This window comes from Atractosteus spatula, chromosome 12, assembly GCF_055471065.1.
Source record: "Atractosteus spatula isolate fAtrSpa1 chromosome 12, fAtrSpa1.hap1, whole genome shotgun sequence".
In the NCBI taxonomy this organism is placed as follows: Eukaryota; Metazoa; Chordata; class Actinopteri; order Semionotiformes; family Lepisosteidae; genus Atractosteus; species Atractosteus spatula.
This window is the reverse complement of record NC_142717.1, coordinates 10009856-10024459: the sequence shown is the minus strand read 5'-3', so window position 1 is coordinate 10024459 and position 14604 is coordinate 10009856. Positions and strand designations below refer to the sequence as shown.

The window sequence follows — 14604 nt, the reverse complement described above, 5'->3', positions numbered from 1 at the left end:
CCTACATGCAGTTAATAAAATATATGGATTCGGGGAAAAAAAAATACTCTGTAAATTGTATAAAATATTTTTTGTTCAGTTAAACGTTTTTTGTTGCAGCTATGCTCTTCATTTGCGTTACATTCTAATAAAATTTTGAATGTTTTAGAAAGCATTTGGAATTGAGCAAAGCAGTGATTAAAGGAGCACATGGACTTTTGTGGGAATTAATCTCAGAGCATCTGTAGTGCATTTGGTTGTTTGTGGATTTGTTTCGAATGTCTTTTGCCTAATAGTTCAAATCTAGGAGTCAACCATCTCATAGTGAATTATACTTATAATTTTGGTTATAACTAAAATAAGAAATAAAGCATTGTATTAAAAAAATCCACCTAACCCAGAACATTCATTGCAAACATTCCTAAACCCCTTGTATAATCATATCATCATATCATCATATAAGCCAGCAGCCATATCACTCTGCAACTCACAACTGGCAGCCCACTGAAGCTCAGCAGGTGTGAGCCTGGTCAGTACCTGGATGGGAGACCTCCTGGGAAAAACCAAGGTTGCCGCTGGAAGAGGTGTTAGTGGGGCCTGCAGGGGGCGCTCACCCTGCGGTCTATGTGTGTCCTAATGCCCCAGTATAGTGACGGGGACACTTTACTGTGAAAAGTCGCCGTCCTTCGGATGAGACGTAAAACTGGGGTATGATGACTCTCTGTAGTCATTAAAAATCCCAGGGTAAGAGTAGGGGTGTTACCCTTGCATCCTGGCCATATTTCCCATTTGCCCTTACCAGTCATGGCCTCCTAATAATCTCCATCTATGAATTGGCTTCATTACTCTCTTCTCCTCACCTCTGGCGCACTATGGCTGCTGTCACATCTTCCAGGTGGGGCTGCACATTGGTGGTGGTGGAGGGGAGTCCCCATTACCTGTGAAGTGCTTTGAGTGGAGTGTCCAGAAAAGAGCTATATAAGTGTAAGCAATTAAATAATTATTATATTTTCCTAAAAAGGAAGTCCTCATCTGTACAGGAGCTACTATTCTGTGCATAATTTATTTTCCTACAAACAATGATCTGTTAAAAGAAATTATGCATGCTGAAACAGTGCATATTTTATGTCACTGTGAGGCACAGTGTTTGTGTTTCACTCTCCTGATGTTATAATCTTACTTAAGAATTCCACTGAGGACCTGAATCTACTGAAGTACTTTCAAAGTGTAATTCAAAGTGTTGGAGAAAGAATGGATGGAGGACATTTTCTACATGTAGACTGAGGTAAATCAAGGACACTGACATTGACCTCTCCTCCCCACTGATAGCTGATGTGTGGTGAGCGTTCTGGCGCACTGTGGCTGCCGTCGCATCATCCAGGTGGGGCTGCACATTGGTGGTGGTGGAGGGGAGTCCCCATTACCTGTAAAGCGCTTTGAGTGGAGTGTCCAGGAAAGCGCTATATAAGTGTAAGCAATTATTATTATTACAAACATTTAATAACATGATGAGCGACATGATAATCTGAATTTGTTGATATTATTCTGTACATTGAATTATTATTCACATTGCTAGATAGATAAAGATGTCAGAAAAGGGGAGCTGGAGCAGAACTCTAACAACGAGCTCTGCCAATGTGGATTTTAATGTGTGGGTTTGTGCTCTTTGAAGTGCTTTTCACTGGCTGCTCATTTGTTTTTAACTATTAGACCCTAATAGGTTGATTGTTCGATAGTGGCAACCTTTCTCCGTATGAAAGCTGCATGCTAGTACAGTTCATATTTGTGTTATTTCTTTGCAGTCCTCGCGCTCAAGAAACACACGTTATCAAACCATAAGGAGGTGCCCTTCACAATATGTAAATATTTCACAGCACATTTAAGTGTGTCTTCTCTTTAGACTGAGTTTCTGGCTCTAACAGTAACCTTAAAGGAAACAGCTGCTTTTCAGGTATTCTTTCTACCACTCATACATCAGATTTGGGTAATTCAAGTTTAAATTTTATTCCACTGGTTGGTGAAAGGCACTGCCAGAATGACTTCAAACTGACATTTTCTGGAGAAACCCAGTAATATATTGACTTGTAGTGAGAATGTTCCTCTAGAGAAACCTTTGATTTTGTTTAGAAGGTCTTCACAACATAGCACTGGGTTTTGCTTCAGCAACAGGCAGACAATTAACATTATTATGCCAGTAGGTCTGAAGGAGTTTGAATCCTCAACTCCAGTGTCCTTGGAGGACTAATGCATCACCTACGTGTGACAGATGAGGAGAATATGTGAATGTAATTGATGGGCTTTGCCGACTATTGAAGTTACATGTGCTGCTGGAGTACCTGACATTCTGTGGCGGGTGTTTGTTGCCCCTTTGCATGTGGAAACAAGTCAAGCTTTTCTAGAGAGATTTGAATACTGAATCTATTGGTCCTCCTGGCTTTCTAACTGCAGCAGCGTAAACTGTAGTTAAGATGGAAATGCCAGGTTCTATTCATTTTTCAACATGTGAACTGTGGGAGTCAACTCACCAGTTGCAAACCTGCAACCTACTAGCGGACTTGTATTTCTAGACTGCCATTCATCAATCTCTGATGTGATCACAGAACTAGGGATCGCAAACCTTTCAGATTGGGATGGCTGGATTGCAGCAGTGAATATGGGCGGTGGCTGTTGACTCTTTTTGTGGATGCCAGTTAATTTAAAACACTATAGGAATCCTATTCTAGTTGTGTCCCAAAGAACGAGAAATAAAAAGTTTTATCACCTAGACTTTTTTCTTAATGCACTGATTTTATGCTGTTGTAACACTTGATAGATCGAATATGTTATAATGCCACACATCTCACATTTCTTTATCTCCATTGGGCATCTTTCCAAGAAATGTTTAGTGCTAAACACAATGCAGCTGCCTTTTTTCCCTTTATTTTTTATTACTGTTGATTTCATTTGTTTCAATAGCGTAACCCCCTGCTTTTCCAAGTGGAGATGAACCATACAACTAGCTGTTGTATCTGTGCCCACTTATACCCAATTGAAATTCCATTCCATGCTTTTGTCTTTTAGGTTTCGTGTACATAATGTATTTTGAAATACCACCTTCTTTCTCTCGCAAAAAACAGCAACATACAAACCGGTGTCATGTTCCAACCTCGCTGTGCCGTTAGTGTTCAGAAAGCAGGTCATGATCTCTTGGAGGATTGTGTGGAGACATCCCTGAGTTTTCGATTGACTCCATTACCGAGATATTTTTGATCTAATGGGCCGCATTTGTTGCACCTGAAAAGAGATTTTTGATGTTTTCATTTTGTTTCTGTGGATTTCTCAAAGCCTCCCCATTATGTGCTAAATTGGAGGTTTTGTGCGTATACATGTGTAGGTGTTTATTTGTAGTTTATTTATGCTGTTGGTTTTCTGGCCTTGAATGCGTCTACCTGAATGCATTATTTCCCCTTCTGCGTGGTATTCTGGCCCGCATCTCCTGACCTTTGTTCAAAAGCCTTTTTTTTTCCTGTGTGTATGCTTTTTTCTGAACGTCAAGCATTTTGCTTCACGCTAATACAGCTGCCTGAAATGTTTAGCTTGGACTTGTTCAAAAGTTTTTTTTGTTGTTGTTCTGCTGAGTTAAAGCCGTTTTTAAAAATGTTTTTTGGACGTTTTAACTTCTTTTTTCTAGAATGATACATTTAAACGTTTGAAATCTGCCAAGAATTTAGTGGTGTGTTAGTGTACTTGATGTAGTGTAGCCACTGCTTCAACAGAAAAAAAAAAATCCCTCTTTAAACACCATACTGGGCCATGGCTCATGCTGGCTCCCTTAGTGGCTGCACAAGTAATCCCCCGCAAGGTCTGTATTTCCTCAGACGCCTCTTGTTTGCAGGCTGATGGCTCCAAGTGAGCATCTGAGAAAACAAGAAACTCTGATTGGCTTTACTGCTTTATCTTTGTGCCCCTTGTTGCCTTCTCCTGATTTTCCTGAGCATCCAAGCAAGCTGTAATAAAGGCACATGCACATAGAAAACAGCATTTCATATGGGAGCTGTTATGAAAAAGGAAAAAAAAAATACTACTGTGCTTGGGGCATAACTTTCATTTGCTGCACTGCTCATTTTGTTGAATGCGGGCCTCACCTCAGCAGGTGAAGTCAAAGTCTTCTGCGGTGCTTGTGTGCTTAGTACCCCTAGTTTCAGATGCTCAATTAATATTAAAAGATTGAAATGCACCAAGGAACAATTTGGGGAAAGGAGGAAAAAAACATTCCATTAATATTGATGGTTCAGTGCACTGCAAAGTCTACCCTTAAGGAGTATTTTTGTGTTCCGATTTATGTAATTTATATACCTTAAAATCCTTGATGACTAATCCTTTAAAAAATGTTTTAAACAAAGTGGAGAAGAGTTGGAGGTCAAAGTTTTGAATTGTGAAATGTAAGACCATCACTTTCGTGACTTGGGTTTAGAGAAGCACTATTTCTAGCACTTAATTTTTTTTCCCCCCACTGAATAATAAACGGGGAGATGCTTGCTATGCATACATAGATGTAAACTTATTATATACACAAGTCAATATGCAAACTTTACAATTTGTTCACCAAAGACACTTGTGGAAAACACTTTTATTTTTTAAAATATTCCCCTAAAAATCCATACCCTTTTGCCACCAAATCATAAAGCTCTAGATGTCCTTTGTTATTTCTACACTGCTACTTAGATCTAATTATTATCACTCAGGTTCCGATGTCAGACATTTGTGGATGGTATAACAGTTAAAAAACTCTGATACCTATTAGCAAGGAATTGTATGTATAACACTGCTTGACTTTCCTTTTAATAGGACATAGTAAATACCTTTACAGGTGTATGTCCTTATACAGTATATGCATAATAAATATATGAATTTTCACTGGCTCTGTCAAACTGGTGAAAAAATACAAATCTGACACTGTGTGAATCCTATGTTAGGATGTCATAAGGGAAACAAAAGGGCTCTGAAGTTAGACTGACATCGTTTGTATGTTCCTAGTGAAAGGGATTCATACAGTACATAAAACAGCGTCTTAAAGAATATCATTTTCTTTCTTGGAAACAACTTTGCCCTAATCACCTTTTTGTTATTTCTTTCTTTTCCCTTTAAAATTGTCTCTGAGGTACAGCAGTATGTCAATGAATTTCGAAGTTCCGATTTGTATGTTGGCTTTCCTTTGTGTTTTTTTTTAGCAGGTTTCTTTAACCAGTGGTATGTGGAATTTCTGCCTAATAAGGAATAGTGCTCTTACAATTTTCTGTCATTCTTCCAGCATTTGTGCTATAGTTCTGGCCATGCTGTTTTTATGTACAGGGCACACGTTCAGAAAGACAGGAAGCAGATTTTATACAGCTTTCTGCTAGAGTAACTCATCACGTTTTTCATAAGCCAGTTGACAGTGTCTTTGCAGAAGTATGTGAGTAATATCAGGAGTCACCTAAATGATTAATAAGACATCATATCAAAACAGCTGGATGAGATCCTGGGATCAATGACCTACTAACTTCCCAGCAGGCTAAATATGCCGCATGGCCAGAAATCACATGTAACCATTCTTACTGTAAGTTCTAAATTTTAAATTAAAAATCAGTGGTTTTTAAGTTGTGTAAGGCTTTCCCATTTTTCTGAGCACCCTCATGCATTATCTTCACTTGTTTATCACTGATCTTCTGTTTTCAACTTTAATGCATCATTTTTACAACACTATTTTTACATCTCCCAAAACTTACAGATGTCCTTTAAATTCAAACCATGCAGACATCTAATATCTTGACAACTGTACCCGTTTACTTTATAACGAAATGTTAACTGTGTGGTATTTTGTTGGTAATAGTCATTTCCAGTGGCTCTGAAACGCTGGCATGAAATACGAACCACTCAAGACTCTTCCACTTTCTCAATGAATACAGCTGCACACTTTCTCCTAAATGTCACAATCCCAGAAATAATGCAGTATTTAAGCTTGACTTGGATCTTACTGTTATTAAGTCTATTTCCTAGACAGGGAGCCACCTTCAAGTGGCTTTGCAGGCCACCTATTTAAAAAAGTCCCTACAAGATCTATCGTACTTCACAAGCAATGAAGTTAAATGAAAAAGAAACCCAACAGCCATAAACCACACATAGTTGTCCCTCTTAATGAAAAATGAGATGCTAGAGACTCAGATTTTAATTTTTCATAGATACATTTAAATGGAAAAGTGTTGAAAAGCCTCACTTTCTATTACACATAATTTAAGGAATTATGTTGTAATACTATGTACAGTATATACTAATATATAATTTGTCCATTTCATCATGGTTTTTGTCTTTGAAAACTCAGTATTGCTAGTTATTGTTCTAGGTTCGGGTAGTAGATGTTGCATGGTTATACAGTGTATGCTTCACAGATTGCTCTGGATTTCTCTGGGGTTCTGTGATGAAAACCATATTTGTATTAGTTTCAAGATATGGAAATAAACTAAGCTTCTAACTATAGAATACGGCAGAAAAGCTGAAAAAGGATAAGCTCTTTGTATTCCATGATTCTATTTCCTTTAGTCAATTTGTTATACCTTTTCTTTCCTTCAGCTGACTGGATACAGGTCATATTTTACACCTTTTTCTGCCTTTGAAGCCCTAAAGTTGTGTGTTGTAGTAGTTTGAGGAGTACAATATTCCTAATTTATATGGAGAGCAGGAATTTCTGTTTACAGAAAATGTTAAAAGAAGGATGTTTGAAAGTTACTGTATATAAAAGCAAAAAGCAGCCACTGCGCTCGTTCACTGTAATCTAGATAGAAAATCACAGCACGAGTTTTCAGACTACTTTGTAAAACTGATAGCTGTAAGCTTTTCTCCTTTTAGGGTTCTCTTAATGGTGTCATTTATATGATTATGAACAAAAATGAACTGGTTCTCATGCAAATTGCCAATTAGGTCAGAAACAAGTGAAATCGGAGAAAAAAAGAGTGCATTAATGCATTTGACAAAAAGTTGACTAATGAGTCTCATTCATTAACATTGTGAGACTGAAAACAACAGGTCTGTACATTAACAGCCAGAGGAATGCTTGCCTTGATTTCTCAAATGAAGGGAGATTTACAGTAGTTAAGTTCTAAATTAATTTAATGAAGGCAGACCTATTTTTAATTTGAAGACAGATCTATTTTTTTATTCAACTTTTAAAGTCTCCAACTGTGAAAGTTAATCTACAATGATGATTTGCATGTGGCTGAGCTCCTCATCTAATTATAGAGCTCTTCTTTGTGGATGTAAAGCTGGTGAATTGCACGAGCTGCACTCAGAACTTGGAAAACATGCTGCTTCTTCCCAGAACTGGCTGTTATTAAGACATTTTCAACTGCACAGAGAGACAAAAGAAATGAAATGAGACAGAGAGGCAAAGTTGCCGAGACATATATGTTGGCTGTGCTTTGGACTAAAGGTTAGATTTCTTTGTGCTTTGGTTTTAGTAGGTATCCTACCATAAAGACATTGATTCCTTGTCAACCATGACATGTGGCTGTCCTTCAGCACTCAAGGTTAAAATGTTATGAGAGTTTTGTTTTAGCATTTGTTACAGAGGCTACAGCACTGTTTATGTTTGCAGTGGAACGTATTGATTGCAAGTATATAACGGGTCAGTTAAATTAACCATGGCAGGTGGGAGTAGTGATGAGGTTGGAAAGCACTTTATCACGGAAGGAGAGGCGAATTCTTGCAGTGGGATATCAGGTCATGCTGACAGCACTAAGACTTGAGGACGCACATAATTTTGATTCTCACTTGAGTACAGTAGAATATGCTGCATTTTCAGAATTCAACAGCAAACCGCTTAGTCATATAACCAACTAGGAACCTGCATTCCATAGGAAAATAAGCAAGTCGGTGACAAAGGTGCGTGGAAGATTTTCAATAGCCAGCACTTCTGAGTGAAAGAAATCATATCCTTCAGAGAACAATGTGTAGTTCATACAATACTCTCTCCTCTTCCTTTCCTTTTTCTGCTTCTAGATAATTATAATTCCCCAAATAACCAGTGTAGAAAATGACAATATAAAAGGAAAACAACAAAACCGAAACGGTTGTTTTTTAAAATTTCTTTTGAAGTCACTTTGTTATAATTCGGATAGACATATTTGTCATGCAGGAACGAGAGATGAAATTAAAGCATGACATGGGGAGTCATAAACGTTTTATAGCTCTGGCAGTGAAACAGCTTTGACATAGCAGAAGGCTGCTATGAAATTAGTGTTTAAAAAATAAGTGTACAAAAGATCTGCAAGTAGTAGGTAGTTTATCTTTTTAAATTTGGAAGCTTAATCTGAGATTAACCTTATTGAGCTAAAGTGTCACTTTAGCAGCTATAAAGAATTCATGCGTGAGACAGGCTTTTTGGCATTAGCTTGTTGGACACTGATCCTGCGTAAAAATATGAAAAAAGCAAAAATCAGACCCCGTGCCGTTCTCTTTGGTAGTTGTAGAGGCGCTTTCGTGTCACTTTTCTTAACAGCAGGGGTGTTAACCTCAGTGTCCTGGCTAAATTCCACTCTGTACTGGTACAATCTGGCCATCTTGAAATCCCTCCCTTAATTCATCTGTTGTAACAGTTTCTCACTTCTCTGCCTGATCTGTTGTGTAGTGTTGGTACATTAAAGCTGCCGCACTTCATTATTGGGGTAAGTTGGGTTCCTTCAGGTGTTTAAGGTGCTTTTGGATCCTTTAGAGATAAAAAAAACATTATTTCCATGCAAAGAGATATTTTTTTTCTGTGTGAGTTTAGCCCGTACAGCAATATTTTACCAAGGTGATGCCAGTTGGAAATCCTTTTGCTTCAAATAATGTTAGAGTAATGAGAAACGCTTGTTTTTAAAATCCTCAAAGGGTAAATGCCAGTAGGGTCTTGACATCTGCAAATTTAACATTTGCGAATTTGCTTGCTCTCTGTTCGGTCTGGCCGTCAGAGAAGAGTAGAACGGGATGAAATTGAGCTGAAGATTGTGAACTGCAACTTTCAAATCAGCAGTGCGATAGATTAGGATCATGAGATGAATCTAGCTAATGAGTGAGCATCTTCCTGTTCCCTGCCCAAGTACCCACTTCCCAGCATACGCATCTCAATAAGGTTCTGCGAGTGTATCGTAGCGAACTCTCCCTGTTCTGTGTCAACAGAGTGGGGACTGAGAGGTTGGAGATGACTTTACAGGCTCCCTGACAGTTTTATTGCCCTTTTGATTACAGTGGGGTGGGCTTATCCTGGTGGCAGAGGGAGAAAGTGCAGGCATCCGCTGGACACCAGAGGAGGAATTCATGTTAGTTTAGGTATAAGTGTGTGATTACTGTTGTTTCTTTTAGTTGATCAATGATATTTAAATTTACAATGCCAGTGCATTACTACTTCAATTACCACATAAGGGAGGGTTACTTATGTTTTTTAACTAAATACTTTTAACTTTAGTACATAGTGTAGTATATTATGCGATGGCACAAGGGTGGACGATGTTGTACAGTATGCAAATTTGGCTATTTGCAACGGTTCTTTGTACTGAACCCTCGTGAATGTGGCGACCCTATTGTATAACACTTTTTGGACTTGACTATCGTATTGTTTTGAAATGACACCTCTGTAAAATTGTGTGAATGTATTTTGTATGTGGGTGTTGTGCAGCATCACTGTTTTGGTTTTCCATTTGCCACAGAGAAAAAAGAAGTTACCCAGAGCCTTGAAAATTATACTTCTAAGTGTCCTGGTGGAATGGAAGTTATTACACTCCCAGATGGACTCAAGCTGCCTCCTGTGCCATTCACCAAACTCCCTATCGTCAGGTAAACTTTAATCTAACTCCGGGAAGCCGTGAAAAATAGCTAGGAATATGCTAATAATTTCTGTTGATATTGTTGCTTACAGAATACTGCAATAAAAAGTAGCCTTTTATTTAAGGAGTTGTTTTAATTTCCTTATTTTAACCTTTTTAACTATATACAGTAACAGTAAGCAATTAGAAATGCAAGTATACTGTATGCTCTTCATTTTTTAAATAACATAGATACGATAATATTCAGACACCTGCCCCCTTTTAATGTTTAAAAAGATGATGAAATTGTTTCCTACTGTCATTGAATTAAGTGATTTAAGGCAGTTTTAATGTTAAAATAAATCCACACACACTTAAAATGAGCAAAGCATTGACAGTTATCACTTGTGATAAATGATAATGATCCTCAACATCCAGTCAGACTCTGAGGTCAATTGGCATCTTAAATGAAACAATTAACAGGTGAGTTTTTTGTTACAGTACAGCACCATAGATTATCAATGTAAAAAAGTATGAAGCTTAAATACTTTATTTAGTAATAAATCACACATTTTCATAATTTTCCTATAGAGGTTTCAGAAATAGTGTTATTTATTTTTTTAAATTGAACTGTTTAGTCTTGGTAATCCTACAAATCAAAGAAATTAGCATTTTAAATGTGACAAAGCTATTACAAGGTGTTTTATTTTACTTTTCTATATATTTGTGCATGCTCATTGTAAAAAATCTTTCTTCTGTCTTTGGTCTCCCAGATATTACATCCTACATCTCAGAGACATTTTTTTGCTTTTTCAGCAGATAATATCCATGTGAGCGTTTAATGCTTCATTTTCTGGCTTACAGTACTGGCTTCATGTCAGTTTGTAAGCCTTGATTTCAATATTTCTTAGACTCCTTTCCTTTCAGAGAGACTTGCTTCCAACCCTGTTGCTTATCATATTTTTGTTCGGAAGTTGTCCATAACACTTTCACTGGTTGGTTTGCGCTTACTGAATAAAAGGGATTGGTTATGGGGTGACACAGTGACGAAGTGCATTGCTGCCTTGCAGAGCTGGGGCCCTGGGTTCAATTCCTGGAGTGTTATTTGTGTGGAGTTTGACTGGGTTTCCTCTGGGTTCTCCTGTTTCCTCCCATAGTCCAAAGACTGGTAGGTTAATTGGCATCCCACCCAGGGTATAACCTACCTTGTGCCCGTTGCTTGCCGGGGTAGGATCTGGCTGTGCCCTATATTGGATAAAGTGGTTACAAAATGGATGGATGGGGAGAGAAAAATAAAAAATCCATGTCGGTAGCCTAAAGCAAGAAATATTGTATTTATACCTCACAGTACTGTGTCAGCAAATGCTATGAGTACTCCAACATTTATTCCAACATTTTCATTTCCTTACCAGCTCTGTTTTATGATTTTAACATTTGAATCTTGATGGATGTGTTAGCCTCTCAATGGAACTTTACTACGTTTTTGGCAGCTGTGTTACCACCTTTTGGCCCCAGCTTGTTTGATCTCAGAATCTCAGGTCGGTACAGGCATGAGAAATCTCCAAGGAAGACTAGGTTGCTGCTACAAAGTGGACTAACACTAGGTGACAGTCTTCTCCCTGGACAAGACTTTTTTATCCAATGGCCAAGTGTGGTAATTGCAGACACTGTGCTAGAGGAGGTATATTCCCTTGCATGAGATATTAAACTATGGTACTCAGTGCTTGATCATTAAAGATCTCATGACACTTTTTGAAATAGTACAGTAGGAGAGTTAATCTCTGTGTTTTGGCTGAATTACACTCTTGACCTGCACAATCTGCCCCTAAGTCAACTTGCTTTTCTACCTGATCTGCTGAATACTGGGGTTGTGATGGCATATAATGGCTGCCACATGTCACCTGTGTGGGCGCTGCACCTAGTTGTGATATCTGGTGGCAAACAATGTATTTCCTTTCTCTCTGTAACAGATCGGTTAAACTCCTGAATCTGCCCATCAGCCTGCGGCCTCATAAAGTGAAGAGCCTTCTGGGTCAGAACATGGCCACCAAAAGCCCCTTCATTTACTCGCCTATCATTGTGCACAACCGCGGAGAAGAACGGGGAAAGAAAATAGGTATGGAGGAAAATAATGCTGTTCTCTTTTATCGTTTGTGAACTCTGTTGGGAGCTGACCTGTGTTTGCAATCCTTTATCTCTGCCTTGAATATTGAGGTACTGATATTGAGAATGGTGTCCCCATAAGATTCCAAACAGCATGTTGAAAAACAAAACAAATAAATGAATGTGGCTTTTTTCCTGCAATTTCATTCAGAAATGACTGTTGATTGTTTTACGAGAATTGATCCAAGCAGCTCACCCCGTCGTTTCTGAAGAAAGACAGGGTGTCACACGGCTTTTTCCATACACCCATTTATCTAAAAACAAATTAAATGCACTTGCACTTCATGTCCTCTGGTTTGTGATTCACTGTTTATTGGTAAGTCCATATAATTGTCAGCGAATGTCTTTGAGGATTTTGAATCACTTCCCCTTGTTGTCTTCTACTCAAAACTAAAAGGTTTTGATTCTTTTAGTTGATTCTTTTAGCGTAGGTCCTTCCTTTGAGCCCAGGAAAGTACTGTATATTGTTTCATTTTTATGAACTGATTCCAGAGGAACATCTTTTCTGTGTCTTGGTGACCATAATTGTACAGGTGCATTGTACTGCTTGAATATAACATTCCTACATTGCTTGCTCAAAGAACTCTTAATAAGTTAGTTAAGCATAACCTGACTTTTCTAAATTCATGTTGGCTATCCCTACGAATCTTATTTCCATGCAGATGATCCCATCCTTTAGTTTAAATTATTGTTTCCATAACCTTGCGTTAAATAGAAGTAAGACGTATTGTTCTATCATTAATTGGTTTAGCTTCATCTCCCTTTTCAAGGACGGGTGGTATATTAGCGATTTTCCAGTCAGTGGGTATTACCCTTGTCTTTAGAAACTGCTGGAAGTGTTTTGTAAATGGTCTATGAATAACATCTCTTGTTTCTTATGTTCAATTGGTAGAATACCATCAGACACTGAAGATCTGTTTGTCTGAAGTTCTTCTAGCACCTATAATACTAATATTTTTAGATACTGTATGTTTATGAAGGTGGCACTTGGTAAGGCCTTTATTGTGTGATGATGTTGCAGTTCCTTTTCCTTCAGTCCTGTTTATTAATACTTTTGAGGAGGATCAATGTTTAATGTAAGAGTTTACACATGCCTAGTCCTCATATTACACAGATTACAGATTGCAGGTTTTAGGACCATTTCATCAGACCTCGACTCCTTTAGGACTACAGTCTGTTTCGTCTTGTTTCAGTTTTTGTTAACATTTTCATTAGTTTTAGTAATAAAAGCCATAATAAATTTGAACAAATGAATGTTAACACACTGTAAACTTAAACGGCATCAAATTACATTGGTTATGCAGTGTTTGTGAACTGTGACTTCTAGTCAGTCAGCAGTGACACTTGATAATAAGTGAAGCTAAAGCAATAAAAAAACTGGTGCAGCTATGGAACAAATCTTACATTTAGTAAGACAGGTTTTGAAGCTTGGAAATAGGACTAAAACATGGAAAACATGTCAGATCTGGTCTGTACTGCATTCCTCAGAGAGCTGTGGAAAGTGACCTGCCATCCTCAGTCACATTACTAATTAATAGAACACAATTGGTCAGATCAGAGTTTAAAAACCTGGAAGCAAGGTCAGTCAACATCTGTTGTCTGGAGACAGAGGGAAGATTCTCTTTTGTGATTGCAGTGTGAATGGCGTATAGAGACGAAAGGATGTGATTGACCAACTGTTGGAACTCAGAGTGGTGCGTCTTTTGGAAGAGTGGGAGTCAGTGGGAGACTGTTGTGGAGCTGCTAAGCATCTTAGCTGCCTGGCAGTTTATTAAAGGGGGGTTTGTTTTGTTTATCTAAGTTATGAAAGTATGAATAAAGCTTGGACCCGTTTTTCAGTTCTGGAATAGCATTTTCATGTCCATAGGCACCCCGAGCCACACTGCCAAAGGCAGTGCTTTCACCTTTGTGGTGCAACCTGCCAGAGGATAGTACTTTTCAATGAAGTATTGCAGAAACTTGCCGTATCCCACAATCTACTGCATTGCAGCAGCACCTGGTAGGGGGATTCAGCCTGGTGTCTGTGAACAAGCACAGCCATCCAATATCCTCAGCAGGGTTAGAATTAATACAGGTGTTGTTTCATAAGACAAATGACGAGGGAGCATGCATGAGGTATTCAGCTTTTTGGTTTTGCTTTTTAATAGTAGGATTAAATTAAAAATGTCAGGTTTTAAATGTCTTCACATCATTAGGAAAATTTCACTGTTAACAGAGGCTCAAGTGATTATCCACCTCTTCAGATATGCAGTATAAATAAATGAAATAATCCTCGTTGTTAAATTTACTATTAATTTTAGGACATTCAGAACCTTCATTACTGGCACATGTAATATGTGAACAGATGGTTCTCCAGCATGTACATACCCCACTTTCCATGGAGCTAGAAGATCATATTAGTCCTTCTTTTTTTGCAAACTACTTCAATCAAAAGCCAGTGATTTGCCAAAATTCAGATTTTATTCTGAGAGGTTTTGCGAATACGAACACTTTGTTTACTTTGATACAGAAACTCTTTTTAGTGCCAAGAAATATTTTGTGGTACAGTATTTTCTGGCATTATGTGTATGAATTTGTTTGTAATATCCTCATGAAAAGAATCTGTATATAGCAGCAAGAAGGGTATATTTAAGATTAATCTTGACAGTTGATTTTGTTAATCTGTTCA

The 14604-nt window shown here is 38.0% G+C and overlaps 1 protein-coding gene across 1 annotated transcript in view; it reads left to right on the top strand.

Moving 5' to 3' along the window:
- Positions 1–14604, top strand: part of trappc9 (trafficking protein particle complex subunit 9) — a 507339-nt gene that overhangs the window by 57787 nt on the left and 434948 nt on the right. Inside the window, exons 10-11 of the mRNA XM_088929735.1 lie at positions 9678–9804; positions 11744–11889. Coding sequence (XP_088785861.1) covers positions 9678–9804; positions 11744–11889 — 273 coding nt within the window. The remainder of the gene's footprint in view (positions 1–9677; positions 9805–11743; positions 11890–14604) is intronic.